Source organism: Limulus polyphemus, unplaced genomic scaffold (genome assembly GCF_000517525.1).
Source record: "Limulus polyphemus unplaced genomic scaffold, Limulus_polyphemus-2.1.2 Scaffold1092, whole genome shotgun sequence".
NCBI lineage: Eukaryota > Metazoa > Arthropoda > Merostomata > Xiphosura > Limulidae > Limulus > Limulus polyphemus.
Window position 1 is genome coordinate 172,138 of NW_013666702.1, and position 17,962 is coordinate 190,099.

Here is a 17,962-nt window from a genome sequence, read left to right on the forward strand (position 1 = left end):
AAACCCGGTTTGTAGCATTGTAAAACCGTAGGCATACCGCTGTGCCACTTGATTGGGGGGGGGGGAGCACTGCACTTGGAATGATTAGCTGTACTGTGAATCTGTGAAGCATACTCTCAGCTAGGTTTCGACAGCTGCTTAATTACACTTATCTAACTTTTCAAAATAACCCCTGCAGATGACTCCATGCTCACTTTTTATGTTTCAGGTAATGGATATTAGGTGAACCATTTCAATATGCTGATATTGTTATTTTAAAGTTAAAACATAGATCGTACGTGTTTTGTTTTGTATCAAGAAACGTTATCTTACTGAAACAATACATTGGATTACTCGCTAAGATCTGCACAAAGATACCTGAAACGTGTTCATAATAAAAACCTTCATATACAAGAGCCTATCAACGGTATGTCTGAATGCTTCTAAAGCTAAAAAACCTGGTTTCGGTACCCGTATAGTAGATGCCTCATTGTGTAGCAGTGTGTTTGAAAACAAACACATACATGGACGTTTACAGTTAGTAGGCCTAAGGCTGGAACGTAACATGCATTAAACAAATATTTTTTGTTGTTTATTAGGATGAAAAAATCATTAGTATTGCATAAATTATTTTCTTCACAAAGTAATAATCTCCGTAAACATTATCAAAAAAGCATTATCTACTTTCAGTACTGCTTACTACATTTAGATTTGGCCATTACTTCAAAACTGAACATGCCATCTTTCATTACTTCACAAAATATGCCAATAGTCGTAAATAATTTGTTGTCTATGAACAGGCTTTGCATTAAGCAAAATAATGCTAATCTTTCTTCTAGTGATTAGTGATTTATAAATTGCACATCTCAACCCTTCCACACTACACGTTTTCATGGAGAGCACATGCCAGAGATGTGACAGACGGTATCCATTCACAGTGGGTGCAGTGAGTTTGTTCCAAAGATCACTTCTGTCACTTTTCTTTTCACAAATCGAACAAGAGGAAGTTCCCTCCCCCCATTTCTCTGACAACACTTTCAGTCACATGAACGTTCTTCGATTTTGTATCATTAGTTTCCTAATACTATTGACTTAGGCCTCGCATAATTTATCGTGCATATATCAGAATTCTGACTATTTCACGTGCTGATTTTCCACATTTCCAGTGGCTTATAATCCCTTGCCTTCAAAATTCCCTTAATCCATAAAGTTTGGCATTTCGCACACACTTCCATACTACTAACATACCTAACCATTATGCCACCGTATTTTACTTACTGAATTCCCTTACACATCATGATGGATAAGCTATGTCACATACTCAAAGAGTGTCTAAATACTTTTGGAAAAACAGCGTACAAACGCCCATATTGCTCTTTCTGAGCAACAAAAATATCTATTCTTTAGCTTCTCTAAACCTACAATGAAAACATTCGTATTCAAAGTTCTATGCAGGTGTAGTATACATGTTCATATTCTTATTTCCGTATACCTTCAGTACAAACGTTCATTATAAATGTCCATATTTCCTGTTTATACACATATGCATTATAAACGTTCATATCTCGGTTTTAATTAAAACAGTTGTAGTATGATAATTAGTATATCTTTTCCAGGCATACAGGTGCAATTCTGCGATATATATTTTCCATACTGTTACAATACAGTAGTTTTATACTCTTATTTCTGCGCAGTTCCTATACCAACGGTCACTCCCCTGCTCCAGGACAATCAAAGTATAAAGCCACAGGACATATATGAATGTCGTATTTGTACTTATTTTTATTATTTTTAAATCTGAACTATTTATGCTGTTGTTTTATGCAGCTTTAGAGAGAGCGTGATTTTTTCAGCGATTACACAAATATTGCGTTATTTTTTTTTATTAAACACAAAGCTACACAATGGGCAGGTGTCGAAATTCGATTTGTAGGCTTATAACGTTAAAAATTGGGTTTCGATACCCGTGGTGAGCACAGCACGCTCAGCCGTTAAGTAGGAATCTTGTAATTGTGTAAAAACATCAAGGGATGCTCCTCATATCCTATTTGTTGTCAATGGACCAAACATTATTTGTTGCATTAAAGTTAGTTTTTTCTGTATTTCTTTATTTTTATTACACTGTAAATCAATCATTCGGAATTTCTAAGAATTACTGAACTGGGTTTAAGGCAATGTACATGCACAATGACATGTAATAATTTACTTCCTGCTACATTGTTGATAACACTTTTCCACAAAGGTTGGCGTGCCGAACTGTTGATCCGAAGTTCTGTGGTTCACACTCTCTTATCGCCAAAAAAAAAAAAATCGCTCTCTGCACTTTGGGGCAACGGGTGCACTATAACAGTGACGGTCAAATCTCACTATTCGATTAGAGTAGTCCACAAGTTGACGGTGGGTGGCATTGATTAGCTGCCTTCCTTCTAGTCTATCATTTCAAAATTAGGGACAGCTGGCGCAGATATTCCAAGTGTAGCTTTGTAATTCAACAACCAACGATATAACACTGTTTGTTCTGACTAATGGTTGATCTTTCGTGATAAAGATTTTAAAATTAACACTACACGTTCATTAACCTAAAAACTTTATCATAGAAACAAAAATTCATTATCATCTATTAAACAGACAAATTGCACATTTGCAGTCGTACTGTCACCAGACCAATGTAATAATACAGTGGTCCGTTATCTTTATTCCAAGTTCCAGCTTTATCAAATAACTAACTAAACGTATTTTTTTTTAACTAAATGAATTATTTATGACCATTTGTGTATTTTTCTCCATAGTAAAATACATCGGTTGTAATTATTCAAAACAATAAACTTTGTTTTTGCTTCAAAAGCGTAATCTCTTTTATTCAATTTCTATAGTGCATATTTGTGTATAGAGAAGACATATTAATACTAGAAATAAACGACCTTATAACACAAAAATTTTGTATTTAATTAAACACTCAACGTTTCGCTTTACAACTTCTTCAGGAGCGTTCACTAAAATACAAACTGAAACTGACAGATTTGAAACTTTGTACTGTAAGTTTCGGTTTGTGTTTTAGTGAACGCTCCTGAAGGAGCTGTAAAGCGAAACGTTGAGTGTGTAATTACATCAAAACAACATTTTGGTGTTATAAGGTTGTTTATTTCTAGCATAATCTCTTTTGTATTATTCATGGTGTCATAAATTTGCAGCATCTACTTACATTATACTTTTATTATAAAAGCAAATATATAATTACCACATAATATCATTGTATAAATAGTGTTTTTGTTTTGTTTTTTTACCGAAACTTATACAACAATTAATCAAATTTAACAAATTGTATTTTAGCGCGAAAAAACGAACACAAAGAACTTGTGTATATTAATCTCAATATATATACATAGTTAATGTGGGTTATTTATTTTATAAACATTGTTTTCATTCTAGAAGTTTACATTTTCACGTAGTTTTCTTTTCTATAGTATTTCGTGTTCCTCTTTCTCATTCTTGGGTGCGAGACTGCCGTAGGGATCTTGGCAGTTATATTCCAAAACAAGGTGAGAAACATATGGTTGTAAGAGAAAAAAAAAAGACTTTGTATAAATCAAGGCATTAAAATTAGGCTTTTCCGTTTACAGTCAAGATTATTTATATATTAAAAAATAGGATTAACATAATTATGTTTACTATGTTTTTAATTTAGACGATTGTATTATTGCTTGGCCACAGGGAGGTTTGACGTCACATGATGATCTCGCGACATACATCTAGAATTTTCTCCAAAGTTTTAGAAGAGTTAGAGCAGCAGAGTAAAACTCGAGTTAGACTACAATATGTGATTTTTTTACTGTAGTGACCCGAATTTAAGGTGACCATACTTTCAATGACTAAAAAATGCAAAGGAGACCAAAGCATTAATAAGACAGTATTATAAAGCAACTTCGGCAAACAATGGAAAAAAATAAACGTTTCTTTACTCATCATTGTCCGAGGTGGTTACAGCACCATACGGAAAAATAAAACCAAAACAGAAAACATGTTTAATGAAGAAATATAGGTTTAAACTGTGAATATAAGTAATTTGTAACTTGGCGATCAATATTGAAAAGGAAATAAGTGTTACTCAATTTATTTCATGTTTTTCAACCATTCTTTTCATTATATTGTATCTAAAAGTTTGATTTTTGGTGTACAACATAAGCTTTACGTTTACTAAAGGAATGCCAAATCTCGTGAAGATATACAAAGTAAATTCTGAATTAAATTATAATAATTGTTAAATCTCTAGCACCGGCTCGGTCCAAAAAAAAGACTCGTCTTAAATTCAGGCCAATACTGTATTATTGAGTCTATTTATAACTTATATTGAATCTGTTGGAGTGAGTTATTGAGTTAGTTAACTTATTAGTCACTTAGTTGGCTCAGTGCTTTAAATAATCATTTTGTGTTTCGATAAGGAAATAGATACCCTATGTCGTGAAAAGTAACAAGTAAGTGAAATTATTGTCTTAGTGTCTATTGTGAATTTAGGTATATCACTGACCGTTAGTTAACTGACTGAAACCATGGTCGTAAGTCATAAGCGTACGGTATGGAAGGCTAAGGGGCTGCAGTCCCCTCAGATTTGCCCCTTTGTGAATATTCGGGCAAGTTTCGTCGACAATCACGCGACTAATCAATTACTTTAATTCATTTCTCCAAAGACTAAGTTACTTTTTTTCTTTGCTTTAAAAAATATTTCGGGCAAACAAAGCTCACCCCTTTCCCCACGTAGAACATTTTCCTATGGTCGTAATAAATGAATTATTTGTGATACGTACAATTGTCTTTGTTTTCCTTAATTCTGTGGAAACAAAAAAAATTGTTGTCATTAAGTGGACTAGACTTTACATTTTTATTTTCCGAATAATTCAACAGGATCCGCCCAATAATAAAAACCGTTACGATATCATTCGCAAATAGCCCAACAAATACCCGCATGATATCATACATTTGAGCAATATCAAAGAAGCCGTGTGATGAATACTCTCTATTCTGACAATCCTCTTCGATAAATCTGTTATAAAGCATAATAATGATAGAACACAATTTTGAAGCCTTAATTTTTTTTTAAATCATACATTGTAGTATAAAGACAAAATTAAGAATGACTCATCAAATCGTCTTAAGATACATTGTCACACGATATATTTTAACCTGTTTTTCAGCCTTTAGTATAAACTAACGAGACTCATTTAGGGTATTTTCTCTACAAATGTTTAACATCTCAGTCGTTTGCTATACGTTTCGTGTACAGAATATCAAAATATTTTGTTTTTGTTGGGTTTTTTTCAACGCGAATCCAATTTACATTTTTTTCTGTTTATATTATCTTTCTTGATTTTTTTTTTACCTAGAAAGAAAGTTATGACAAATAATCAGTGAGGAATTTGAATTAAAACGTAATGTTCATTTCTGTAAATTTCGGCATTTTATGAAATATTTGTCTTTTCAGTAGCTCTTTCGAACACTCTACATCTTGAAATGTATTTTCAGAGTCTCTACTAGTTACATGAGTGTAGTGAATATAAGCCATGGTTATTTTCAAAAGGCTAAGTTAAATATTCAGAAAGATGTGCTTTTGATTAGATGACTGAACCTAAACGTAATCATTATGTGCTTTCAAAACAGAAATCTCACATGTATTAGAGGTAATCAATATAAACCAATTACAAACAATGTTTCATATAGGTTTTATGTCAGTAAGTTATTTTAAAAACTGTATTAAACAGCAAATGTACGAACTTATTTTAATTTTTAGCTTCATGCTGGAACAGAAACCTTAACTTGACTGTTCATAAGCCATTCAACATTAGAAATCAAACTTTGTTTTAAATTTTTCATAATTTGTATCCTTATTATTATTGTTTATTTATATAAAATGGTATATATGAATATTTTTTACTTGTGCAACTTCTGCATGGAGATAATGGCATATGAATGTACTTCAAAAAAGACCCAAAACTCAAGCGCTTTCAAATGGCTGACAATTCTCCTTCAGGAGATTAGGAAGAATAGTCAACTATTCGAAAGCACTCGAGTTTTGAGTCTTTTTTTTTAATTCATTGCACCTCTTGTGTGCTAACTTTTTTATCAGATTGTATAGGAATGTATATGACGATTCTCTACAAACATTACATTTCGAGGTCTCACACCTTGTAATACCTTGTTTTACTGGTGTCACATTTGAATAAAAATACGTAGTGACCACAAACATGGCCAGTAAAAACGATGACAAAAATATGACACAAAGACATGTATTTACATTTTATAGAAACACAATTGGGTTTAAAACTTAAGGGTTAAGTTGCATATAAAGCCCTTTGATATTAAAAACATATATTCTTTATGGCCAGAGCTTTTAATACGGGGAGAAGTTTTTAATTGTATGTTAAAGTTTTCAACGATTAAAAAATCCTCAAGCTTTTGTTATTGTAGTCGGTAATGTGGGTTTGTTAAAGTGAGAAGTTTCCAAGGCTAAGACTATTTTTAAATAACTGTAGGTAATCAGAGGCCTGGAAGACAATGTGACATCAAAACTGAAGAATAAATATGGATTGGATGAGACCATAACTGAATCAATTGATCTGGCTCAAACAAGGGTAGGTGTGTTCTGTTAACAATATTACTATATACCAGTAGTTCTCTGCCTTATTTTAATCCAGAGAACTCTTGTGGCGTCAAATTTGTGTCACGGAACCCTTCACAGCATTCATTACAAAAAAAAAAATAGTACAATACTAAGAACTGTTTGTGTCTAGTCACGCTTACTAATTTAAAACAATGCACTGACTTGTTGTTATGTTGTTGGTATACTAATAACGAAATATGATGTTGAAGGATTGCAGTTATGTGACTAATTTGTAGTTGTGCATTAGAATATGTGGAACTGTTGGATTCCGAAGAACCCTGTGGAACCCCTCGATTTCTGTCAAGAAACCTGCGTTTCTGTCTCTTCAGTAGACTATGCAAATTTCAGACTATATCGCTCCTCATCAGTAGCCCTAAAATGGGCCAAAGCAAAGGTCGGCAAAAATATAATAATATTATCCAAATAAATAAAATCATTGGTTCAGAATAAGGCTTCATAAACGTATTTTCCTTTAAGCTCCTATAACAAAACCAAAATTTTATCTAACAGTTTTTTGTAGTTATAGGTACTGTACAATTCAAGTCTAAAGTTATGCACTATTTCTCTCCCCTGGAGAATTAGTAGTCCACTAGTGGATGGTCCAAACTATGTACAAAAGGGTTATTCAGAAAGAAATAGGATTATATTTCCTTAACCCAACTATATCAATAAAACGTACACCAGTGGCAGTGTGGAACTAGACATCATAGGCGGCGTTGAGAACAACACATTTTCTCCAGTTTTATCACAGCAGTTTGGTGCGCGGTGTTATGAATCCAACTGTGTACAGTTGCGTGTAAGTGTTTTCAAACAAACCATACTTGGAAAAAAAATCTTAAAGATTGAAATCATAGGGTGGAATGTCAGAACTATAAGGTTGATACACAACAAGTAATACCGGCCCTGGCAAATCAGGTGGCGGGAAAATTTCTTGTAGCAGCGCACAAATATCTACTAATTAGCATATTTGTTGGTTGATAATAGTTACCTCATATACAGTGTACTGTAGTGAAATTCCAGTTTCTTTCTGAACATATCTTGTACATGATAATTGTTTCTAGGTCAGGTCTAGATCGCCTTGTAATCAGATATATCCTACTAACAAGAAAAAGCTATCTAGAATTTTTTTTACAAGAGAAGTCTCGCATTTGGACATCAATAGATATAAACTTATTCATTGACACTCCAGAGTTATTATATACAAAATAACACACTACTCACAAAATAACTTCACATTTCTGGAAAATGAAGAAAATTCTTAATAAGTTCATTTTGCACATATATAATGTGTGGTAAATAAAATAATTTTAAATATTAGACTTTTATTGGTTTACCATAGGTTTGTTTTCTGAGAACTTACATACTAGTGGTCTAATAAAGCCTGAGTAAATCTAAAATAAAATTTTTAATCAGTGTACTTTTCAAAAGTAGTTATGGAATTTGTTGACTGAAAAAACTTAGATAGTTGTTTCGAGAGAAAATTTTGATTTATTACAGTTGGTCTAATTCTTTTAGTTGGCGTATGATTGTTAAAAGTTATTTGCCTAAGATACTGCAAGCCAAAAGACATATACCCCGAATTTTGTAGTTATTATTTGCGATCATTTTGTTTTCAAAAAAAAAAAAAAGTTCTCAGAAAGATAGGATGATGCCAAGCGTAGTTTTTCCGCATCGCTTTCCTGAAAGATAACATACATTTGAAAGAAAAAAATAACGATAAAATAGTCTTGGTGATCAATAACGCAGAAATTTTTATACCTATTGCTTCTCCTAAAAAAATGTTGTTTTTTTTACATTTCCTTCCCAATTTTATGTGGGATTTTTTCAACCTGAATTCACGTCAAAACCACCTTCTGTGTTGGTTGAAAAATTGTTTCTAGCTTTAAACCCAAGCCTTCTGTTTAAGAAAGTTCTTGGATTCATTCCACATTATGAGACATATACTGAGATTAATTTGTCAGCACTTCTGTCAGTTACGTAATAATCTGTACAAAGAAAACGAAAACTATGTCAAGCTTTCATAACATATATATATATGAACCTCTCTGTTTTTCTTTGTTCTCTTATTCTCTTCATTTTCCTCCTTTTAGATAGACAGATAGGAATTTTTGTTGAACGCCAGTGTCGACATATTCTACTTCTAGTCAATGTTACCAGATTATCTAACATCCACAATAAAAGGATGATGTATCTGTATTGGCCCTGCAGTCCATATTGTGAAATCCACAATCACTGTTATTTAAAAAATAAAATCAGTTAGTTCGACAGTGGCGTCAGCCTGCCCCCAGTGTCACAGCAGTGTGTCTGCGGACTTATAACTCTATAAACCGGGTTTCTATACCCGTGGAGGGCAGAGCACATATAGCCCATTGTGTAGCTTAACTCCAAACAAACAAAAGCATCAGCTTGATCTGTGATAGGTAAAACTGTATTACTGAAAATAGTTTATTAAACTTTAAGTCATAACAAATAGTCTATTTATATCACAACTACGCATATATATCTATTAACAAGCATAAATATAGATACCTAATTCATTTGAAATAGCTGCGTCCAGCTTTTAATTTTTGACATTTCTGAGCCGTCGTGTCTCTCTCTCAAATTAGAAAATGTGACATATCAAGGATGCGTTTTAGAACAATCCTATGTTTACGGATTGTTGCTTTAGAAGGATTTTTACTTTAAACAAAAATTGTCTAATAAAAGTTCGAACTAAAGTTTATGTCTATCTTCCGACATGTTATGTGTGAAGATCGCTTCTTCGACCCCGCGGTAGCTGTAAACGACAGGATCCAGGTGGCGCTCTAATAATGTATGGAATCATCTGCTCCGATAGACTTACTGCTATGTACATCACTAAGAATTTCGATGACGCCATTGAATCTGATTTCATGTTAATGGAATAATAATGTTTGCCTCCACCGAACGTATATCGTTACGGAAGTCATTGTGAAAATGCAATGGCCAGCATCTTTTCATGATCTCAGCCCCATAGAAATCATCTTGGTCCAACTTCAGAGACGGAGTCCATGACTCAATTACCTATTAGGCACACTGGATCAGTTGGAAAATGCCTTTATGGGGGAATGAGGAAGCGTTCCCTCAAAACTCCATCCAGAGACTCGTGCTGGTTGTGTAGGGATGTTTGCAGTGAACAAACTCGCTCTGGAGATGTACAGTAAGAGGGGGTATAATAATTCTCAGAACTCTAATTAGTTGTAGACATGGTGTTGCTGAATACATTTCGAAATTAAGATGTGTGGCGTGCATGTTGGAGAGCTCCCGTTTTCCAGGAGACTGTTTGAATTTGTGCAGCTGCCCCATGTTCAAGGGGATTATGGTGGAGCTTTTCCATGTTCAGTGGGTCGTTGTAAATCTGTTCCATGTTCCAGGAGTCTGTTGTGGAGGTGTCCCTTGTTCAAGGAGCCGTTGTGGAGTTGTGCCTTGTTTTCACACCTTGCTATTTTTTACATTTTGTCACAAAAAGCAAACAATTTCTCGTTCATCAATAGTTTGAGAGTTATGATTTAGCCAATCGCAAAGTAAATTACAGGAATTTGATCCCTATTAATTTCGTCCAGTGAGTAATAAACATTTAGGATGCATGTCAAGTAACATTTCATGACGAAATTTTTACAGCATCTTTTTAGTGACAGTCCATAGGATTATAATGATGACTATGTGCTGTCTTCCGGCTCTAGTTACACAATTGACCTAGAGTTGTTTGATTGTTTTCGAGGAAATACACATTGAGCTATCTACTTTGTCCACCGCAGGGAATCGAATCCTGGATTTTCGCGTTCTAACTCCATAAACTTACGGCTGTCCTACCGGGGGACTTGACCTAGAAACTTTTGAAGCATGAAATAATGAATGTCGAAGTAAATGAGCAAATTGGCTTGAGGTTTACAGTACAGTAACAGTTGAGAAGTAGCTACTAGAAATTGTAAAGTGCTTCGGAAAACAGAAATAAACCAGTTTAGTGGTAAGACACCATTGGTTTATTGGTGTATACACATTGATTATTGTCACTGAAGGCGGCTGGAATTACCTAAAAAACAAAAGCACCAGGAAAACGTATCAACATCCGTACATGCTATGTTTGTTAATTCGAAACAAAAACTGTTCAGAAAAATTCTAGTTCGCTTTCAGAACTCAGAATTGTGAGTTTAAGTTCATAAAGAATTCATACCATACTCAATGTGTGTTCTTTTCAATAATCATGTTACTCATTACGTTGGTATCGCCACCTATAGTTTCTGATTTTGGAGTCACACCTTCTGATAGTTTCGTTATTAACCACAGCTCGCATCATATTAGTTTTCCAAGTGGCTGTTGTCCAGTGAGATCTTGACACGTTGTTAGTTCTAACTTAGTTAATGTTAGCGCAACTTAATGGCAAATACAAGTTTTGTGATAGCTCTGGGACAAGTCGTAAGCCAAAGTATAGTGATATTCTAATTATTTTCAGTCATATTTTGAGCGTCTATAAAAGTACGTTAATATGCATATAAATAAATATCGAATGTAGTGCTAACATAAACAGAAATACTCAAACGGATATAATCACCATTTCAATAAAAATATAGACACATTTTCTACTAGCAGTATTTATACCAAATGTGTAGTTTACCATAGTGAAGTTGTTCCAGTTTGAAATATTAAAAGTAGAAATACTTATTTCGTTGAATTGCACTAAAATGGGTTAAAAACCTGAGAACGTACGAAAACAATAGAATGAAGTAGCCTACATTACAAGAGTTAAAACAATAAAGCTCAAATAAAAACATGGCTAACATACGTAAAGATGTTGCGTTTAGTGTATGTAAATATATACACTATAAGCTCATATGAATATTTAGCATTAAAATTAATGTACTTTAAGAAACCAACAACCAATTATACATGATTTATCTTCTATACTGTTGTTTCAGATTTGAAAGCCCATTCATATCTTGGTATATATATATCATAAGAATACTATACGAACCGTTGCAATTTAAAATAGGAAACCAAGATTAAAATTATAAATATTTACATGATAATATAAAAGTCTGATACTTAAGAATGTTTGATAATATATCTAAGTCGTTTATTACAGCTTGTGCTGTTATATTCTTTCACAATATTACACATGATCAAAGAAAGAGCAACCTAATAACGCTTTCAACATCTGTGAAATCCTTTAAAAAAAAGAGGTCATTTAGAAACTTATATCTTTAAAGTGTTACTGGAGAGGCATTTATTTTCTGGAAAATAAGAGCTGTTGAGACTTTTGAAGACATACACAACTACACAAAACACATTACTATATATCTACATGCCGCGTTTAAATTGTACATTTACTACATGTCTACAATGTATATATGTATATATATATATATATATGAAATAAAATGATAAATAAGTAAAAACGCACAATGACCAAAGTTACAAGGAGGAAAGTAAGTTTACTCTTTTTTTTTTTCTTTTTTTTTGCTTCTCTTGTTTCCGTAATACCTCAATGTCTTTATGTGTTGCACAAAATAAAATGCAATAAGAATAACCATTACGGTGGAGAAATATTAATTCCAGAAAAATTAGATAGGATTACTTTGTCTATAATCATTTCAAAATACACGGTATACTTTATACTGAATTTTTTGCTACATCATTCAAGTAGCTTTGCACGAAATTAAACAAACCAACCAAACTAATACTGATAGCAAGAAGGAAAAGGAAAGTAGTTCCTAACCAAAACCTGGAAATACTTATCATTTTTGTGTGGAGTGGATATTGATAATGTTGAGGTAGCATATGTAGATACCGATTGTTATAAAGATTTTAAAGTATTCTTCCGCGCAATTAAAAGAAATGCAGAAACCTGTATCCTGATATTTTGAAGAAAAGAAATTAAAAATACAAATAAGTTATTACTTTAATCTATACGACTTCTGGTAGGCAACATTTACAGGTTTGGTGGCAGAGTCAGTTGATAAAAAAAACAGTAATATTGAATTTGAAGAGCACCCGAACTTTTACCTTTATTAAGAAACGTATGCTATATAATTTTCAACGACATCACTAAGTATTTGAAAAGATTTTTTCAAGTAAGTTTTTTTTTTGTAGACTGATTTTATAGACTGGAACGTCGTGATAATGATTGTTATCGTGTAAAATTATGTTCTATATAATTCTTAAACGTCTTAGTATTTTTACAAGCCTACCAATGGTTGTTAATAATATTTTTTTACTTATTTCAGTTAAACAGATTTTTATTACACTAAAAAGTTTGAAAGTTAGTGTTTTCAGTAATTATAAGAGTCCCCCGTTAGGGCGACTGTACGTTTGGAGAATCACAACGCTAAAATTCGGAATTCAATTCCCCGCGGTGGACACAGTGCAAATAGTCCATTGTGTAGCTTTGCTCTGCGAAAACAACAATCTAAATAGACATGAATATACCCCCATCCTGTTGTTCAGTGGTAAGTCTGAAGACTTATAATGCTAAAAACCGGGTTTCGATACCCGTGGGGGGCACAGCACTGGTAAGCCTATTGTGTAACTTTGGGCCTAATTACAAACAAATAAACAGTAATTAAAACAAACTTATTTATTTTTCGTTTGTGTCTAACTTATGAGGTAATATCATTTTTATAACATATTTTATTTTTTTGTTGACGAAAGTTTGATTGCTGTGGTGTTAAAGAGGCACTGGATTACAGTAAGACCAAGTGGAAACTTGACAACCTTGGCCAAGGTGACAACGTCAGCAAAACCTGCTGTGTCCTAAAAAATCACGATGATGTGGATGCTTTTAAAAATCCTAAGCCTCTAAACGAAACTATGTGTCAATCCAAAGATCCAAAGCAGAACATGAATTTCCGCCACCAAAAGGTAAGATTATGGGTAACGCTGGCCGAACCTCACAAGATATGATTGGAATTACGGCCGTAAATGTCGTTAACAGCGAGGGTATTCAACTGATGAAACAATGTATTCTAATCTATATAAATAATAACGTAAGAAAAGCATGATCATTTACTTATACTTATTATCAGGTTGATTTTTAGTTTTGTTCTTAGCAGGTAGCTTGCTCTTATCGGAAGTTAATATTTATAACTTGTAATGTAACTTTAAATATAAGTTCATAAAACGTGTTTTCTCAATTAATATCTTATTCAAAATACAGAAGTTGTGTTTCTGAAGAAATATCCCAACAAAATATCGCCATAAAGATTGTTTACTATCCAACAGTGTTGGCTAAGCCTAAGAATTAATCCGAATTGCCTTAATGATTGATACTTGAATATCTCAAACGACATTAAAAGGTTTTAAGGGATTATAGATCAGACTTTTAAAAGACGAGGTTTCGACATCAAGGAATAGCTCAAGAAAACATTTTGTATAACCTCTGAGCACAAGCAAGCCCAACATATCAATTAAAACTTAAATAAGTTAAGATGTATTTCAGTGAAGATAATTAGGTATTGTAGTCATTAACAATACATATAAAATGAAGACAGACTTGGTCACTACATGGTACTGTGAAATATTAATCGTTATACAGTTACTAGTAGTATGAATTATACAGTCAACAGGTTTTACAATGTAAGCAAACCAGAGTAGTGAAAACATATAACCAATAAGTTGAATTGAATAATCAATTGGATACATGTTACTATCGACGTTTTCGGCCGTTAATCTCAGACTTTAATGTACTGTAATAACAAATATTGTGTAAAGCTTCTAAAGGTAGAGCTGTTGTAAAATATTTTATTCATATTGCTCAAGTCCCTTTGAACCGTGTCTTTATTGTTCAACCTAAGCTGTTTTGCTCTTAACAGCGGAACATTTTGTCCAAATTACAGTATACTTTTCCTTGTAGTTTAATATAAACTCAAATCACTTAAGTATATTATATTTAAAAAACAGAAGAAGAAAATATTTAAAAATGTACTATGGAAGAATTCCAATTATGTAATTTTAAAGCAAATCACGTGGTAATGCTGAATTCAGCTTAAACTCCGCGTTTCGGCAAGGTCAAATTTGTAACTTTTATATTTAATGATAGCAAGCTATTTTAGGAAAAATCTTTAACCATGCAATATCTGTTTCCAGTCATAACAGACACAAATACAGATTTAGTAATACATTTGGGTTTGTACTCCCAAACCCAATTTCATCCCCTCTCTATTGATACAGTTATTCTGCAATGTAGTTAGTTAAGTAGCAGACTCAGAAATGTGAGCTGTAAGTTTACTGAGAATTTTAGAATTAATAATTCGTTATCAAAAGTAAATTAGCTATGAGTACTATTTGATTTATTGCCAGCGAACCAACGGTTAATGCTAATAAGATTTTCGCAAACCAAACTTGTATTAAATAAGTAAACATATTTTGGTAATCTTCTCCTCAAAAGTAACTTAATCATTAAGAAACTTTATCTCTGACTTAATAGCCTTAATTTTGTTCTCTGATTATTTTTTCTAAACTTCTTTTTCTAACGCTCAGTCAACATTGATATCACCTGGAAATTTGATGTTAACCATAAACACTAGGAATAATTTGTTATATATCTTAGCCTCTGTATTGTTACATTAGCTAGAGGTAGATAAATTAATAAAATCGAACGACCAAAATTCCACACAAATGATTAGAATAGTCACGACAACTTGTAAAATAGAAATTATGTATTATATGAATATAATAAATATTAAAGCTACAACCAGCATTTTAAGTTAAGTCCTGATTAAATATAATATATATTTGGTAACCAGAAAATAAAATAAGTGTTGTAGTTTTAGTTTTGGTCATACTAGGGTTTGTTATGTTCTAACACTGATAGTAGTGAGCTTATCACAGAGTCGATAGTCTCTATATGTAGGGATGGCCAAGGTACTCAATAGGCATAATACAGATATGTACACTAAAAATCAACAGTGACAGAGAGTTATACTTTACAAAATGATTACTACTCATTTTCATTTGTTTCTATACCCAACAAGCCCAAAAAAGGCAAGAAACCATCGCTAGGATACCAAACCAGAAAGTAACCAACTGACCAAATTGTTCATCTTTCTTCTTCTTCTTTCAGTCGAGATAACTCTACAACTATTTTATCACTAACGTCAGTTTAAACCTAAATCCACTCTAAGTGTTTCTGGGCAGTGCATGATGTCATCACTTAGTCGTAATAGCTGGTAGTAATTTAAAAAATCATAAATCTAGTGTAAACCATGTTATCCTTACCCCTTAAAGTTAGCTTTCTTATAGAAATATGGTGTTATTACCAGCCAATAATAGATGAACATTATTTGATTGTAACATGTAGATACTTAATTCTTCAATGCATTCTACACTATACAATCGTTGTCTTTATGGAGCCAACCCCTATATTGTGTATGAAATGAAGGAGTAAAAGGAAATCAATACACATAATATTAAATTTTATTACACACATTCCAGTCAGGAGAAAAACGTCCAAAAGCAAATATAAAAACATTTTGTAAATGTAAAATGATGTAGGGATGGAAGTGCTAAAAAGAATGCAAACAAGAATATAGGGATGATACAGCTGTACATATATCATTCCTACACGACTTTCAATATTAAAAGTTAATGTTACAATGTGAAATCCGTACTTGACTTTAATATTGCTGCAGTTGGAAGTTATATATTTCTGACTGTTTGTATGTAGCTTGTTTATCATAATATCATGGTCATGTCAGGGCAGGCAATTAATGTAGTGTAACTAAGAACCTAGGACTTACGTACAAGGAAAACGAAGTTGAGTTTAACATGTTTTGATTATAATAATAACTATTACAAACTCTTGTTACGATGTCGGTCAAACTGACTGACCTCATAATCATTTTGTACTCGTGCATTTTACAGTGTAACATTAAATTTGAATATTGAAAGTCATGTAGGAATAATCTATGTATAGCTGTATCATTCCTATATTATTCTTTGCATTCTTTCTAGCACTACCATCCCTACATCATTTTACATTTACAAAAATGTATTTAATTAATTTTGTTTTAATACTAACCGTACTGGAGGTTATACTTTAATACTGATAGTATGAGAATTGTTTTTTGTTTTGTTTTTTCTATTGAACGTATTAGGGTTATATTTTAATATTGGTAGTATTGAGGTTATGTTTCAGTATTGGTCTTACTGGGATCAAGTTTTAATATTAATTGTATTTGGGTTATGTTTTAATATTGATCGTACTTGGGTTACGTTTCAATATTAGTCGTATTTGGGTTATGTTTTAATATTAATCATACTGGAGGTTGTATTTTAATACTGATAGTACTAGATTTATGTTGTTGTTGTTTTTATTGGACACACTAGGGTTATATCTTGATATTGATCGTATTGAGATTATGTATCAATATTAGTCGTACTTGAGTTACGTTTCAATATTGATCGTACTGGGATTGTGTTTTAATACTGTAAAACTTTATAATTAAACCTTGTTTATTAAATAGTATTAGAGAAATAAAACGCTTAGGCTAAGGTTATATTGGAGTAAATAATTTACAAGACATTTTAGAATTTATTTAAGAGAGAAAACAATTCTCAAAGTTTCTGTTTACATAACTGTACGTTTTCTTTAAATATTATTTCCGTTTCAGGGCTGCTTGGGAAAACTAGAGGGCTTTGTCCGTGCGGAGAGTACAGTGTTGTTAGGTATTGGCTGTGGAATAGCAGGCTTGGAGGTGAATTGTTTCTTTCTGTTTGTTATTAATATTTTAATATATTATGGTACAATAGGATGCTATGCGAGACTTCTATTAACTATTTATAATGTCTACAGATTTTATTTACATATTTAAAGGATTTTGTTCTCTACCCGGAACTAAATAACGGGCACTCGAAGCAGAAGATTCTGTGTTACAGCTTACAATACACTTAAAATTAAATATCAGACCTTCTACACAGATAACAAGAAGGTTCTCTATTCCACTAAGGTAAAAATACCCCCATTCGGAGTGAAAGATTAGCTTTCTATGATAAATAAGCTGTTTGTTTCTTTTACAGGAAAGGGATTAGAATACACTAAGGAAAAAAATTACTCGCACTCTAATTTGAAAATTTCTGATCTTTATTAGAATATAAAACACCTATACTTCATGCAGTACAAAATCTTGCGCATTTCTTAGGGGATTCAACGTTGTTATTAACTTACTTAAGATCACTATTTCCGAGTTCAGGAGTGTAATATTTCTGAAATAAAGAACGCAGTCGATTAAACCGTGAATTATTTTCAGTCTTTCCACACTCGCCCGGCATGGCCAGGTGGATAAGGCGCTCGACTCACAATCTGAGGGTCGCGGGTTC

The 17,962-nt window shown here is 32.6% G+C and overlaps 1 protein-coding gene across 1 annotated transcript in view; it reads left to right on the plus strand.

Annotated features, from left to right (window-relative positions):
* The window catches only part of LOC106462095 (CD151 antigen-like), a 92,212-nt gene that overhangs the window by 64,805 nt on the left and 9,445 nt on the right, over positions 1–17,962 (plus strand). Inside the window, exons 4-7 of the mRNA XM_022389235.1 lie at positions 3,444–3,518; positions 6,504–6,602; positions 13,298–13,507; positions 17,257–17,340. Of these exons, the coding sequence (XP_022244943.1) occupies positions 3,444–3,518; positions 6,504–6,602; positions 13,298–13,507; positions 17,257–17,340 (468 nt within the window). The remainder of the gene's footprint in view (positions 1–3,443; positions 3,519–6,503; positions 6,603–13,297; positions 13,508–17,256; positions 17,341–17,962) is intronic.